The sequence below is a fragment of the Saimiri boliviensis genome, chromosome 8 (assembly GCF_048565385.1).
Source record: "Saimiri boliviensis isolate mSaiBol1 chromosome 8, mSaiBol1.pri, whole genome shotgun sequence".
Taxonomy (NCBI): Eukaryota; Metazoa; Chordata; class Mammalia; order Primates; family Cebidae; genus Saimiri; species Saimiri boliviensis.
Window position 1 is genome coordinate 16,132,232 of NC_133456.1, and position 16,894 is coordinate 16,149,125.

Consider the following 16,894-nt stretch of genomic DNA (forward strand, 5'->3'; position numbering starts at 1 on the left):
CAAGAATGCTCACTTTCTGTGCAGTCAAAAAATGTTTTATGGCCGGGCGCGGTGGCTCACGCCTGTAATCCCGGCACTTTGGGAGTCCGAGGTGGGCGGATCACGAGGTCAAGAGATTAAGACCATCCTGGCCAACATGGTGAAACCCCATCTCTACTAAAAATACAAAAATTAGCCGGGCGTGGTGGCACGTGCCTGTGGTCCCAGCTACTCAGGAGGCTGAGGTGGAAGAATCGCTTGAACCCAGGAGGTGGAGGTTGCAGTGAGCCGAGATCGTGCCACTGCGCTCTAGCCTGGCAACAGAGCAAGAGTCTGTCTCGAAAAAAAAAAAAATGTTTTAGAAATATATTAGCTTTTTAAAATTGTCAACATGGGTTATCTGGATAGGGAAATAATCAGATATTTCCCCTCTTCTCTGTAATAAAAAATATTCTAAAGGATGTTGTATTAAACAAACAAACAGAAAAACAACGTAACAACAACTGAAAAAAAAAATAAAATCCAGGAATTCTGCTTCTGGTAATACAGCAGATAAGAGAGGCTGAATTATTGTCCTGATGAAAAACAAGTGAAAAAGTCAGTTGGAATATAAAATATATTGAGCTGGCAAAACCAAACCGTACCAAACAAAACCCAAGTCAGGAAAACACAGTTCCTGAAGCCAGCTTCCACCCCTGGGGCACCTGTGGAACCCCTGTGATCATAAATGTTTGTGTATGGCCTGATACACAAAAGATGCGACACGAAACCTAAAGCCTGAACAATCTTGGGAGTCTAGAAGTAGACCTCAAACGAGACAGGAATCGTCAATGAACTAGAAATAAACCTGCGGTTAGAAGAGACAAACAAGGTGACTCGCCTGTCTTGACCATGGTGATGTGTAGAAGGAAAGAAAAGTATTTCTCCTGAGAATCTGTAAACAGAAATTGACCCTCATGTGGATTTGGGACTGTCTTCGTATTACCTATACAGTCCTAAAAACCTCAAGCAGAAAATTCAATTTAAAGTGGTCTTGGATTGGTAGCATCTCCAGGCAACAGGGAGAAGCTAACACAAAATCACCTCTAAAAGACAGGCTACAAAGAGTTCCTAGAAAAACAGGTTCCAGAAATATAAGGTCAGTTAAAACACCCTGTACCCCATCCCCCAAAGAACTAGACATCATGAGTGAGAACTACAGAACAAGAAATGACTAAATCAGACCCAGGATGACATTAGATATACAACTGTCAGTCAGATAATACAAAATAGTTATGTTTAATCAATTTTAGAAAATAAGGGCTTGAAATATATCAAGAAAACACTATAAAAACAATAAAGGAAAATTTAAAAACTGAGAACTTCTAGAAATGAAGAATATAATAATTAAAATTAAAAACTCAAAGAATGGGTTAATCAGCAGGTCAGAGACGATGAGACAATTAGAAACTGGAAGATAGATATAAAGAAATTGGCCGGGTGTGGTGGCTCATGCCAGCAATCCCAGCACTTTGGGAGGCCGAGGCAGGCAGATCACCTGAGGTCAGGAGTTCGAGACCAGCCTGACCAACATGGTGGAAGCCCATCTCTACTAAAAATACAAAATTAACTGGGCATGATGGTGCATGCTTGTAATCCTAGTACTTGGAAGGCTGAGGCAAAAGAAGTGCTTGAACCTGGGAGGTGGAGGTTGCAGGGAGCCGAGATGGCGCCACTGCACTCCATCCTGGGCAACAAGAGTGTAAGTCCTTCTCAAGCAAACAAATAAAAAAAAAATCACTCAAAATTCAGCCTGGGGAAATAGAAAAAATGTGAAAGGACAAACAAAAAGGCATGGAACATAGACTCAGGTGGTCAAAATACACCTAATCGAAGTTACAAAAGAAGAAAATAGGGAGAATGGGATGAAAAAGAGGTAATATTCTAAGATGATGGAGAACGTTTGGATACCCATCCTACTGATTTAAGAAGCCAAAATCCTAAGCAGAATAAAGAAAAAGAAATCCATATTTACATATAGTAGATACATTTCAAAAAACTAAGGACAAAGAAAATACCTTAATAGCAAACAGAGAAAAGATGGATCATCTAATAAGGAATGACACACCAACCTATAGCTACTGTTGACATCTCAACAGCTGCAACAAAAGCCAGAAAAAGTACTGAGGGTAAACTGTCAACTTAGAATTCTATACTAAAGGAAACTATCTTGTTAAAATAAGGTTTAAAATAATAAGCTTGAAATAAATATATTTTCAGACAAATAAGATCTAATAATCTGGTATGGTGGTTCACGTCTGTAATACCAGCACTTTGGGAGGCCAAGGCAATCTAGGCAACCTGGGCAACCTGGCGAAAACTGTCTCTACAAAAAATTAGCTGGGCATGGTGCCACATGCCTGTCCTCACAGTTTCTTGGGAGACTAAGGCAGAAGGATCAGTTGAGCCCATGAGGTAGAGGTTACGGTGAGCGGAGGTCACACCATGGGGCGACAGGAGTGAAATCCTGTCTCACACACACAAACCCACCCCAACAGATGAACCTTCACTAAAGAAAATACATTCTAAAGAATATATTGTAGATACAAGGTAAATTATTTCAGATGTTAAGGTCAGAAATCCAAGAAGGAAGAGTGAGGGAAGACACTGGTAAACATACAGTTTCAATGTAATTCTGATTAAACTCCCAATAGATACTTCTGCGGAATTTGACAGGCTCAATCTAAACTTTACATACGAGAATGAAGGTCTAATCATAGCCAAGATTCTCTTGCAGAAAAAGAACAAAGTAGGAGGGCTTCCCTGATTGGATATCAAGACTTGGAAAATTAAAGTAACAAAGGAAGTAAATAACCAGCACAGCTAAAAGCAAACAGACCAATAGACAGAATAAAAATCCTATCAATAGGCCCTTGAATACATGACAACTTGATTTTTTTTTTTTTTTTTTTTTTTTTTTTTTTTTTTTTTTTTTTTTGAGATGGGAGTCTCGCTCTGTCGCCTAGGCTGGAGTGCAATGGCACAATCTCGGCTCACTGCAACCTCCACCTCCCTGGTTCAAGCAATTCTCCTACCTCAGCCTCCCGAGTAACTGGGATGACAGGCATGTGTCACCATGCCTGGCTAATTTTGTGTTTTTAGTAGAGATGGAGTTCCTCCATGTTGGTCAGGTTGGTCTCGAACTCCTGACCTCAGGTGATCTGCCTGTCTCAGCCTCTCAAAGTGCTGGGATTATAGGCATGAGCCACTGTGCCCGGCCAACAACTTGATTTATGATGGAGAGGGCACTACACATCAGAGGGGAAAAGGATGGACTGTTCCATTAACAGTACTGAGACACCAAAAGCAATAGCAATAGTAAGGGAAAGATCATTAAAGTTTTACTACATTAAATTAAGAGTTTCTGTTCATCAAAAGAGATCATAAAAACAAGACCAGCCAAGAACTAGGAAAAAACGACTTGGAATACATACAGCTGAAAAAGGAGTAGTTACCAAGAATGTTTTTTTTTTTTTTTTTTTGAGACGGAGTTTTGCTCTTGTTACCCAGGCTGGAGTGCAATGGCGCCATCTCGGCTCACCGCAACCTCCGCCTCCTGGGTTCAGGCAATTCTCCTGCCTCAGCCTCCTGAGTAGCTGGGATTACAGGCATGCACCACCATGCCCAGCTAATTTTTTTATATTTTTAGTAGAGACGGGGTTTCACCATGTTGACCAGGATGGTCTCGATCTGTTGACCTCGTGATCCACCCACCTCAGCTTCCCAAAGTGCTGGGATTACAGGCTTGAGCCACCGCACCCGGCTATCAAGAATGTTTAAAGAACCCCTCACAAATCAAGAAAAGATGAAAAAATCTAGAAAAAATAAAAGCATAGGACACAAACAGGGATTTAATCACAGAGATTCATAATCCTATGAAACATGATAAACTTCATTAAGAGATCAACTATAGTCAATAATAACGTAAACATTTAAAAATAACTAAAAGAATATAATTGGATTGCCTATAACATAAAGGATAAATGCTTGAAGGGATGCATACCCAACTTTCCATGATTTGATTACTACCCATTGCAAGCCTGTACCAAAATATCTCAGGTATCCCATAAATATATACCTCCTATGTACCTGCAAAAATCAAAAAAAAAATTTAAGTGTCTTGAAAGTCAAATTTAACTCACAACATGAACCATTATATACCCACTGGTTTGGTGAAATTTCAAAGCTGAATAGTACAAAACATTGATGAAAGTGTAGAGTGATGGGAACGCTCATTTCTACTAGTGGGAGTATAGGCTTATGGAAAACAGTTTGGCGTTTCTCAAGACAGGTGAACAAATGTGCATCCTACAATCGAGCAATTCTACCCTTAGGTATACATTTTAAATAAATGGTGACACTTAAGTCAGGAACCATATGCAAAAAGGTTCATAGCACTTTTGTTCACAATTGCACACAACAGTCCAACCACCATTAACGGTGGTATGATACACAGACTGAGTTCTGTGTTGGAAGTTTCATTCCATATAATGCAGTATCATGCAGCAGCGAAACAGGAGTGAAATATAACTTCATCCATCAACACTGCTGAATCTAAAAAAACTGCTGAGTGAGGAAAGTAAGACAGAATACCTGAAATATAATTCTACCTATGGAAAGTTCGAACACAGGAAAACCAGATAATTTATAGTTGAAAAATATATGCAGAAATGATACATTTATAAAGAAAAGCAAGAAAGTGAGGAGTTAAAAATTTAAAAATTCGGGATTGGTATTAGCTGGGGTGAGGTGTTGGGCGTTAAAAAGGGACATACAATGGAAGTGGGGCACCTTGGGTATTCTAAGGTACCTGTAATTACCTATTTCTTAAACTGAGGAGTGGGACATGTATGTGCATATATAAAAATTACATATTTAATGTACTTAAAGAATTGTATAATGTACTAAATATTTTTATATATGATACATTTCATGGGAAAAAAATACGCATGTATTTTTCTGAACATTATGAGAAAAGGATTATAATAGGCCAACAGGAAAAGAATTTACTGATGTTTTTACAATGTGATTCTCTACTTTGAATCCACCCTACACATTTTCAGAGGGGTGCATCAAGGTGGGATTCAGCCAAGCTTAGGAGCAGAGCTGACACAGAAGTGCCGGGTGATAAGCACGACCTCACACGAGATGCTATGAAACGCTATGGGCCACCCCTCTCTGCCTCACAGGTACAACTCTTTTTTTTTTTTTTTTTTTTTGAGTCGGAGTTTCGCTCTTGTTACCCAGGCTGGAGTGCAATGGCGCCATCTCGGCTCACCGCAACCTCCGCCTCCTGGGTTCAGGCAATTCTCCTGCCTCAGCCTCCTGAGTAGCTGGGATTACAGGCACGCGCCACCATGTCCAGCTAATTTTTTTGTATTTTTAGTAGAGACGGGGTTTCACTATGTTGACCAGGATGGTCTCAATCTCTTGACCTCGTGATCCACCCGCCTCGGCCTCCCAAAGTGCTGGGATTACAGGCTTGAGCCACCGCGCCCGGCCACAGGTACAACTCTTAATTACTTCGCTCACTTAAACAGAGAAGTGCTGAAGGCTAGGTTCTATACAAGCAAACAGCATCACATGCCAGAACCGACTAAGCAACATAAATGGACCTCAAACAGTTAAGGCTGACAATGACTTCTAAAGCACACTCAAAAAAAGTATTCTTCTACTACATATATTTACCTTGCTTCAGAAGAGCTGATACCTGCTTAAAGTTGCTATTGATGGAACTGAATTCTTTTGCTAAGCAGAATAAATGCTTACCTATGTTTAACCATTTTTTGATCATGGCAAAAATGGCTAAAGAATCTTGCATAGAACAAGTGCATGACGGCATGTTCTTTCCCTCCAATGTACAAATCCACAGGCATCCAGTAATCGGCCAATGCTGTGTTAAAAGGGCTGTAAAAAAAGAGATATGGGCATTTTTTAAAACCTACTTTGTCACAACTGCGTAAAATAAACAGACCTACTGTAATACATATATACCCCGAAATGAACTGTATCAGGGAATAACAATGACTTTCTTTTTGAAACATAAGAGAAGGCTGGGTGTGGTGGCTCATGCCTGTAATCCCAGCACTTTGGGAGCTCGATCACCTGATCGAGCGGCCAGATCACCTGAAGTCAGGAGTTTGAGACCAGCCTGACCAGCATGGTAAAACCCTGTCTCTACTACAAATACAAAAATTAACTAGGCATGGTGGTGGGCGCCTGTAATCCCAACTACTCAAGAGGCTGAGGCAGAAGAATAGCTTGGACCTGGGAGGCAGAGGTTGCAGTGAGCCAAGATCATGTCATTGCACTCCAGCCTGGGCGACAGAGTGAGACTCTGTCTCAAAAAAAAAAAAACAAAAAAAACCATATATATCTATGATATCTATAATGTATAATTATATATATAAATATATATGAGAAAACATTATACAATAAAATAAAAAACTCAGATCTGTTAATTTATAAAATTATAAAAATTGTTACAGAAGATATTACTGATGTATTTCAACAATGCAGTTTGCATAGAAAATGAGGACAAGAGGAAAACGTACAATAAAAAAAGACTTGTTGCTATAATGCACACTTGACTATCTAGGTTCACTTTAATTTTTATCATGATTAGACAATTGAGATTTTGGAGTTCCTACCAATAGAGGGCAGTGTGGTATTTACAATGCAGATTAGCATGCAGATACTAAATGTTTATTTATTAATTTATCTGCACACACACAAAAAAACATTTTTTTTTTCTTTTTTAACGATAGCGTCTTACTTGGTCACCCAGGCTGGAGTGTAGTGTCACAATCATAGTTCACTGCAGCTCCAACTCCTGGGCTCAAGTGATCCTCTACCCTCACCCTCCCAAGCATCTAGGACTACAGACAGACATCACTATGCCTAGCTAATTTTTTCTTTTCTGGTTTTATTATTGTTATTTTTTGGAGATGGAGTGTCACTCTGTCACCCCAGCTGGGGTGCAGTGGTGCGATCTTAGCTCACTGCAACCTCTGCCTCCGGAGTTCAAGCTATTCTTGTGCCTTAGCCTCCTGAGTAGTTGGAATTACAGGTGCCTGCCAGCACACCTGGCTAATTTTTGTATTTTTAGTAGAGACGAGGTTTTACCATGTTGGCCAGGCTGGTTTCCAACTCTTGACCTCACGTGATCTGCCTGCCTCAGCTTCCTAAAGTGCTGGGACTACAGGCATGAGCCATAGCACTGGGCCATCAGTTAATTTTTTAAAAACAATTTTTTTGTGTGGAGACGAGGTCTTGCCATGTTCAGCCCAGGCTGGTCTCGAACTCCTGGCCTCAAATGATCCTCCTGCCTCAACCTCCCAAGGTTATGGGATTACAGCTATGAGTCACTGTTTCCCAGCCATAAATCTTTATTTCAAAACAGAAATTCGATTTTGTTTTTTTAAAGTAGCCTGAAAATATAGTCAGCAAGAGCCTGTATACGTCTTACTGAATGCGATGCAGCATATTTAGGGTGAATTGTCATAAAATAGCCCAGTCAACTCTCTCTCACCTAACAGATACTTTTTGGCCAACAGATGCTAACAGAAAGGCTTTCTCATATTCTCAGGTCCTCATGGATACCGGTGAGGAAAGGAAATACCATTTCCATTTTCTGGCTGGGACCCTTAGCGGGAGGGGGTGGCACTGGCTGGCGACAGACCTCTGTGTTGCCAAGGTAATGCTGTCCCTTGAGGTCAGCCAATCAAGTAAACCTTTGCTTTTGGAGGACTTCAAATATTTGTGAATTGGCTCCCCGACACCTCAAGCCACTTTTTCCCCCAGGATGGTCTTGGTTGGCTTCAGCTCTGAGGTTAGAAAAAGGAGCCTGGTCACCACCACACATTTGCCTCTTCATGTACTTTGGTGTTCTCCAGTCACTGCACCGGAATTCTGATACCATTTCTAAAAAACACTTTTTTTCTTTGTGAAAAATAGTTCTCTAAAGAAATTCAACTGCCAATCTAGGCAACAGAAAAGAAAGGGAAGTGAAGGATGGTATTTGGCCGGAAAACAAGTTGGGGATAAATTAAGGAGTGAAATGTTGCAAGTAGCTACAGCTTGGATCCATGATCCACCCAGGAAACCACCCTGGGAAGAACTCGCACCGGGGCTGAAGCTAACCACATCGTGTCACCGGGGAAATGAAGTGCTCACTGCTATTCGCAAAGTGGGGGCTGTGACAGTCGCAGGAGCTCTCTCCCACCATGGTAACTTGGAGTCTCTCTCATCTGTGTGAAGGCTTTCCTTTGAAGCTCTCTGAGAAGGTGAAGAGCCTGACTCCACTTGCATTCTAAGCCATTAGGTGTTACTACAGGAAATGCACCAAAGGCCCCTTACAGAGGGAAGGCCCTAAAGGGAGCCCCTCCGTGGGCCAGAGAAGGCCATGCTGATGGTTCCCAGCCACAGTCGTCACCTTGTATCCTTCCTGCCTTAGCAGGGTATCTTTCACTCAGGACTCTCCTAATTTCTCTCTCTCTCATTCTCACTCTCTCTCCCTTCTTTAGAGAGGAAGTCTCGCTCTGTCGCCAGGCTGGAGTGCAGTGGCATGATCTCGGCTCACAGCAACCTCCGTCTCCCGGGTTCTAGCGATTCTCCTGCTGAATAGCTATTCAGCCTCTTGAATAGCTGGGATTACAGGCATGTGCCACCACGCCCAGCTAATTTTTGTATTTTTGGTAGAGGCGGGGTTTTGTAATGTTAGCCAGGCTGGTCTCCAAATCCTGACCTCAGGTGATCCACCTGCCTCGGCCTCCCAAAATGTTGGGATTACAGGCACGAGTCACCGCACCCGACCAGGATCCCCCTCATTTCTGAAATGAACTCAGATTACAGAATCACAATACTGCAGGTTGCAACTCCAGCAGCGTGAGGCCAGAGTACCTGTCTCACTAGAAACATATTATTTTAGAACCACGAATGGGGGGAATATTTTATATGTAGGTAATGGGTTTCCAGAATGTTTCTGCCATGGACATGGGCAACCAGGCAAGGCCCTTTCAAGCACAATGCTGTGTTTTTTCCTGGGCTCTGGAATAGCTTTTTTTCAGCTCTCATTCTCTCTTTACCAGGCTACCTACTGCTTTCTTTCCCTTAATCTGTTTCTTGTTGTTGTTGTTGTTTTCTGGTTCAAAGAAACACATGAATACAGCTGAAAAATCAAATGGTCCTGAAAGGTAACAGTGGTCCCCAGCCCCAATTCTTTCCTCACCTCAGGCCTGTCTTTTAGCCACTTTTAATTCGTTTGGTTGTTTCTCCCGGCAATTATTGAGAAAAAAAAAAATGTTCATATTCTTTACTGATTTATCAATTTAGGAAATGATCTACTGACTATGAGGTCAGAGGTGACGCTTCTGAGCTCTCTCACTCTCCCCACCTGCCACCTTCCCTGTAGAGTCACATCATTCTTTTCAGTTAAATGAATAACATTACATCTTTACAATTATACAAATGGCATTCACTGCAAGGAGGGTATTACACTAGCATTGCCTTCCTTTTTCTGTTGTGTATTTGTGTTGTACTTGGGATTTACGTGGCTGTGAATAATCTAACTTAATAATGTAGCGCACTCTCTTTAAGAGAGCCTGTACCGAGAGGCACAGTTGGCTGACAGCTTCCAGCTGCTGCATCTGTGGACCTGCTCTGGTGTGCTCCTGCCAGCCCAGGCTGCTCCCCCAGCATGCTCCCAGGAGACTAGAGGAAGGGGCTGGACCACAGCCACTTTAGCCTGGCTGGGGACTAATGGACAAGCTTTGCCTGGGGCTTCCCACTGGCCAGGTTGAGGCTTTCTCAGAGTTACGCTGTGGCCTGTGGCTCCTCCACCCGCTCCTCCTTCCTTTCTCTTCTCGTCTCACACCTGTCAGCTCCATCGTGGTCTAAGAGCCCTTTCTGCACACTCCTCTCTTCTCCTCTTTCATCTGCACAGGATGTCCCCGAAGAAATCTCTTGCATGTCTAATTCCATCTTGGTCTTTGCTTCTGGGAGGAGCCACACTGACGCGCGCAGAGGGATGTCAGCAGGGACGTTTTTACCTGTGTGGATTGTGAGGGTCAGTGTATCTGAAGTAGTACCAAGCAGAATCAACAAAGGTATCCATCGTGTCTGTCTCTCTCTTGGCTGCTCCCTTGCACCTAAGAAAGAAATGAAGTTCATCAATTGGTTTCTTTTTAAATTTTAATGCAGTTTTCCACCAGCTTTGGAGACAGCTATGATAATAAGTATGAATTTAAAATGTCATAAGAATAAAGCCACATATGAAAAGACAATTCAGGGAAAATTCTCTTTTTATACAGTACAGTACATGATCTTTTAAAGAAATTTACAAAATAAAAGTTTCAATTTTCAACAATTAAAAGCCTTATTCTCCACTTCTCTGAATTTAATCTGGTAGAAAGCTTCACCACCCAAAAGGATAAAACAGGATTAGGTATCTCTTTTGTGCATTAACTTCTGTTTGGGCATGTCAAGATTGCCTTTGCCAGTGCCTACGGTGTGATGCTTGTGAAGCCAATCAATGCATGAAGAGAAATGAGAACCAAATATAGGGAGATGTGTGGAAAATAAACTTGGATTTTTTTTCTACTTCTGTTCTAGGGTGACAGGTGCAGAAATCTACCAGGATGGCCTGAGGAAGACAAACCACCTTGGAAGCCCCAAAGGCGATCGTTGCTGCAGCCAGCTCATGCCACCCTGTGAAAATCAATTGTTGGCATCTCTTCATAACATCCTGACAAAAGACGGCAAGTTGGTAGCGTAAAACTGGCCCCAATGGGAGTATGTACATCACAGAAATTGGCAAATGCTAGAAATCAGGACCCCCCTTCAAAGCTAGTTATTATATATCTACTACCAGACCACTGCCTAAAGGTAGGCTCTTTATGGAAGGGTGAAGAAAGCCCTGGTGTTCAAGACAGAGAATAAAGTGAGATCCTTGATGTATGAAGGGTTGAAAAGAAAAAGGAATCCCTGTTCTAGGGATGGACATGTCCAGAAGGGCCAAGGTCTCACAAGGGCCCAAGTATTACAATCATTCTTTTTTTTTTTTTTGAGACAGAGTCTTGTTCTGTCACCTGGGCTAGAGTGCAGTGGCTTGATCTCTGCTCACTTCAACCTTTGCTTCCCCGGGCTCAGGCAATTCTCCTGCCTCAGGCTCCCGAGTAATTGGGATTACAGGCACATGCCACCATGCCTAGCTAATTTTTGTATTTTTAGTACAGACGGAGTTTCGAGACTAGTCTCGAACTCCTGACCTCAAGTGATCTGCCCACCTCAGCCTCCCAAAGTGCTGGGATTATAGGTGTGAGCCACTGCAGCCAGCTGATATACTCATTCTTAAGAAGATTCCTAGAGTTGTGGGCCTGTGGGACTGAAAGAACCACATGCCAAAAGCCACACTACCTAGGAACTCGAAAGTACCCTTAGTCAAGCCTAGCACAGGATGGGGCTTGGCCCCCTTGTAGACTCCTCAAGGCCTGGATCAGCAGAGACTCAGTACCTTCGGTCTGAGGGACAGGGCCAGCTATCAATAGGGCCTTCTGGAGTAGCAGGAAGCCATACCAGGCTCTCCCTTCTGAGGCATGGATGTGAGACTCGTTGCCGTTCCAAATATCACACTTTGGGCAGTGTAAGTCCTCGGGGGTTCTTGGAGAATTTGGGGAGAAGGGATGAGGAGTCCCAAGAGGAACTGATAAATCTTCTGCTAATTTAACATGCATGGGTTTGGGTGTATTTTTAATTTAAAAATAAAGGAAGGGTTGCATTTATATCTACCATTTGTGAAGTAGTTCATACCAGCTCTACAAATATTACCCCCACGTACTCCCCCACCTCCCTCATCAGCTGATTAAATGCAGTGGCTGAGCAGAGAGCATGGGAGCCCTAGATCTGGCAGGGCTTTGGGACCCCCTGCATTTAATCAGGGGACCTCCCAATGGGAACAGTGGCGGTCTCTAAGAGCAGAAGCTTTATAGATAGAGCCCTCGGGGAATCCAGCTTCCCACCATCCAGAGCTGCTCTAAGAAGCTCATCTCGGGTGCATCTCTGAATTAAAGCCAGGTCTTTTTATTTGGAGAGCAATCAACCAGAATGCAGATGCTATTTTGGGAAATAATTAGAAAATAAAGATGACTTCTTCTTCCTCACTTACCTTGTGCAAGTGAGGTCCAAGTGAGGGAGAAAATACTGGGCTCAATTTATAAAAGGAATCAACAGCTGGCTCACATTTGCAATGCCAGTTTCCTTCTTCAGAGTCCTGCTGGGGCCGGGAGCGGTGGTTCACGCCTGTTATCCCAGCACTTTGGGAGGCCAAGGCAGGTGGATCACGAGGTCAAGAGATCGAGACCACCCAGGTCAACATGGTGAAACCCCGTCTCTACTAAAAATACAAAAAATTAGCTGGGCATAGTGGCGTGTGCCTGTAATCCCAGCTACTCAGGAGGCTGAGGCAGGAGAATTGCCTGAACCCAGGAGGCAGAGGTTGCGGTGAGCCGAGATCGCGCCATTGCACTCCAGCCTAGGTAACAAGAGCAAAACTCGGTCTCAAAAAAAAAAAAAAAAAAAAAAAAAAAGAGTCCTGCTGGACTTGAAGGCAACATGTTTTTATTGCTAATACTAAAAACTAGGTGATAAGGAAGATGCTATGTGACAAGCAGGAGGAATAGAACTGACAGATAATGGTAGTAACGTTATCAGGATTAGCTCCAATGGTAATGATAATAATACTGGGTGGTAAGAACTGAGCCAAGTACTTCAAAAGTATTATCTCATTTAATCACCATTATCCCTGGGGATTATGAGACCTATACTACTCATATCCCTATTTTGCAGATGAGTAACTAGGATTCAGAGAGGTTAAGAAACCTGTCCAAGGTCATGTAGTTCAAGAGTAGGGAAGCCCCATCTGCTCTGGTGCCTGCAGTCTGTACCACTGGGCTGCCTCACTTGGCCACACTGGCTCAGTGGCTCTCTCAGCCTTAGATCTTCGTTAAGGTCATCTAGGGAGCCTTGCCCAACACCAAGGCCTAAGTTCTGCCCTTCAGTCACTCTGCAGACAAGGCAGGAAATCTTATCCTCATCAACAAGGCCACAACTGCTGTGCTGTATGGAGGCCGCCAGCATCTCTGGTAGGGAAGCCCTTTGTCAGTGCTTCAACAAACAGGGTGTACTATTTTCCTCCTGGAGCCAGCATTTCTACCTTAAAGCGGCCTGGGCCTTCCTGTATACCTGCCTCCACGGTCCATCTTGAATTTCAAAACTGCCTCAGTGAGGACCTGGGAGGATGGCTGGCAAGTCCCTGGCTAGATGGTCGTAAAGTGTCCATTTATTGAATGCCTAGTAGGTATCACTGTGCAGGATTACATGTGTTAATTCTAGTCTTCTGAACAGCCCTTCACTGGGGCCATTTTAGATCCTGATGAGGGATTTCAAGCACAGAGGAGGTAAATGACTTTCTCAAGGCTAGACAGTTAGTTAAGAGGCTTGAATCCATCACTGATCTGACTCCCAGCTCAAGACTCCCTATTACACTATATGGCTACCTGATTGTCAACCTAGTAACTCAGCTCTATACTGGCAGGATACAAAATTATTTTAAAATATCCTCATCATGATCTGTAAGGCAGAGAAAAACGGCTTCCCCACAGAAGAAGGAAAATACTGGAACTTGTTATCTGCTATTTTTTAATTAGCTGATATGGCGTCACTGAAAAGCACCCTTGAGACATGCCAGTGAACTGACAGAAAAACCTAATCCCACTTCTAAAATGAGGAGGAAGGAACCGTGGTGCTTCAGCATATGAAAGAATGAAGCCCCTGAGCACACCTGCTCCCTTAGCTACTGCTCTGCTACTCGTGATAAAATTTCCACTGTTGTTACCGTCACTATATTGGAAAACTGCAAAGCGGAGAAGAGAACATTTCATTCCTTTCCACGCGGCTCTTTGGAATATCAAAATGGAGGAACGTGGTTTTTTATAAAGCCGAGTGGAAAATTTACAGCTTTTCCATCAGTTGGATCAGATGTTTCTGGGATAGATCTAAACTGACACTGCTGTTTCCAACAGCTCAGAGAGGGAGGGATGCCCAGTACAGAGGCAGGGCCGCAGACTCCAGACCCTTCTCTTAAAGTGCCCCAAAGACTCAGTGTTCTTTCCAGCCTCATGGAAGTCAGGGAAAAAGGGAGCAGAGGAGCACCAGGAGGGAGGAGGGTGTCTGAAGCCCTAGCATGTATGAGGCCACAGGCACAGTCACCGCTGCAGGGACGTGGCTCCTTACCTCGGGCAGGAGCAGTTCACCCACTCTGAAGCCATGGCCAGTGGGGAGCCTCCCTTGCCAGTGAAAGACGCGATGTTGGGCAAGGTCACAGGCAAGTCCTCCAGGGGCACAGGCGTGGGGCCACAGGCTGGGCAGTGGACAATGGGGATCGGCGTACCCCAGTACCGCTGCCGTGAGATCAGCCAGTCTTTCAGTTTATCACTAGTCACGTCTCCACCCACTCTCTTCCCCCGGGCTTTCTGAGTCAGGGCTAGAAAAGCATCCTGCCGGGTCATACCTGTGAACTGAGAGGGAGAGAAAAGAGAGTTCACTCCACTCTGCGTAGCAAGCACGAGTCACCACCCCCACGCTGCCACCCGTCCTGCCGTTGTTTATGTGTGGCTCTCCCAAGGGACCAGTTCTGTGCAGAGCTGTATCGTGACTTTCACGAGCCCCAGGTGCTTCTGCCTTTGCAGGCTCCTTGTTCCTTCAGATAATATTAAAAATTATATTTTACAACTGCATCGATATAAAGACAAATATAACTTTTGACCCTAAAAGTTTATTTTTTTCTCCTGATTTTAAAAGAAATGAAAACTTTTTCAGAGGCCTCTAAAGGTATTGTGGGCCCTTGGCACTGTGTCTACTGTGTCTCATGGTAAGTTGGCCCTCGTTCTGTGGCTTTCCTTATCATCGGAGCCCTGTGATACCTATGGAGATCATCAAATATCAGCTTTTAGCTGCCAGCAAAGAACTGCATGATATGCATTTTTAATGACTACTCCCCTGTTGGGGGGAAAATATTCAGAAAATAAAAATTCAATATTATCCTAAAGCCGAGGGAATTCAGGCAAGGAGAGAAACATTCTGAGGCCTTGGCTTGAAGAACCCAACCACTCTTTTTATATTTAAATGCTCCCAGTTTATAGATAGCAGGGCAGACGACTAACAGCACAAAAGAGAAATTATATTTTCACCTGGCTTTTTAGAGAGCCACATTAATTATATGAATTGAGCCACTGTGGCTCGGTAACAACCCGGATTGTGGTTACCCTCGAATTTGTTCACTGAAGACCCGCTGGGCACCTGGGTGTGCTGGGCTTGTGCCAGGCATTGGGGGCACAAAGATAAATATGATCTGCCCATGTCCTCAAGGAGGTTACAGTCAAGAGGCATAAATAAGAAAATACAGCCATGTTTATGAAAAGTCGCCCTTTTCATGAAGGGTCTGAAGTATCTTTCTGCATTCCCATGATCACACAGTCGTGATGCAAATCATAAAAAGCTCTCCTGAAAGTCAGTCTTCTCCTAACATCACTGTCTGTCCATCCTAGAAGCCCATAGAGGAAAGCAGCTTTTCCCTATCCACTTTGCTTCTACTTATTGAAATAATTCTTTTACTCTAGATATTCAGCCTAGAGCCAGGAGAGGCTTCAACAGACCATATGAAACTGTGTGAAAGGAGCCAGGGAGCATAATTAATGCTCAGAGTATTATACTAAAGAGTGGATCTTTCTCTGGGCACTTCAGAAGCCTAATTTTGGCCACAAGTGTCCCCTTTCTTGGCCCATAGTGGGTTAACTGGGGTTCCTTACAGACACCATACTTCTCTTTGCTCCACCTCCAGGGATCCTGCTCAAACAAGGTCTAAATAAAGGCCTAAGATCATGACTCATGTCTGGGGATGCAATTTATGGGGAGCAGTGCCACGATCTCAGCTCACTGCAACCTCTGCCTCCTGGGTTCAAGTGATTCTTCAGCCTCAGCCTCCTGAGTAGCTGGGGTTACAGGCATGCACCATCACGTCCGGCTTGTGGGGATGTACAAGCATGGGGTTAGAAAACATGCCCTCCTTGCAAAGGAGAAAACCTGATCATTATTCCCTTATTCTCTCTCTATATATACTATAGCCAGATAGTTGCAAACCTGAAACACTTGGATCTTTAGGACTCACTGAATCAAGATCAGCCAGGGTGGGACCTGTAAGCACCTCCCAGGTGATTCTGAGCCATGGCCAGGTATGGCATCACTTTGTTAAGTCAGTAGTTCCCAGACTCTGCTGCACATTAAATAACTAGGAAGCTTTGAACACTACTGGTGTCTGATCCATGCCCTCACCACCAATAACCATCAAATCAGTATCTGGAGTGAGATTCAGATGTTGGTATTCTTTAAACGCTTTCAGGTGTTTCCAATGTGCCATCAAGTTTAAAAGTGCTCTAAGGCAGTACTCCCAAACTTTTAATGTGCATACAAATCATACAGGGATCTTGTTAGACTAGGATGGGATCTAAGATTCCACATTTCTAACAAGTGATGCCAGTGCTGCTGGTTCAGGGACCAGACATTGAGTGGCAAGATTCTAAGCCCCTGATTCTCAAAACGTGTTCCCTGGACCAGCAGCATTAGCAGCAGTATCTGGAAACTTGTTAGAAGTGCAAATTTTGGCGGCCGGGTGCGGTGGCTCAAGCCTGTAATCCCAGCACTTTGGGAGGCTGAGGCGGGTGGATCACAAGGTCAAGAGATCGAGACCATCCTGGTCAACATGGTGAAACCCCGTCTCTACTAAAATACAAAAAAAAAATTAGCTGGGCATGGTGGCACGTGC

General features: G+C 43.7%; 1 protein-coding gene across 3 annotated transcripts in view; it reads right to left on the reverse strand.

Moving 5' to 3' along the window:
• LARS2 (leucyl-tRNA synthetase 2, mitochondrial) overlaps positions 1–16,894 on the reverse strand; it is a 167,809-nt gene that overhangs the window by 49,791 nt on the left and 101,124 nt on the right. For all 3 annotated transcript variants that reach the window (XM_074403996.1, XM_010336992.3, XM_074403995.1), the window contains 3 exons: positions 14,308–14,591; positions 10,068–10,166; positions 5,788–5,925 (listed from right to left, as the gene is read on the reverse strand). In XM_074403996.1, coding sequence (XP_074260097.1) covers positions 5,788–5,925; positions 10,068–10,166; positions 14,308–14,591 — 521 coding nt within the window. The remainder of the gene's footprint in view (positions 1–5,787; positions 5,926–10,067; positions 10,167–14,307; positions 14,592–16,894) is intronic.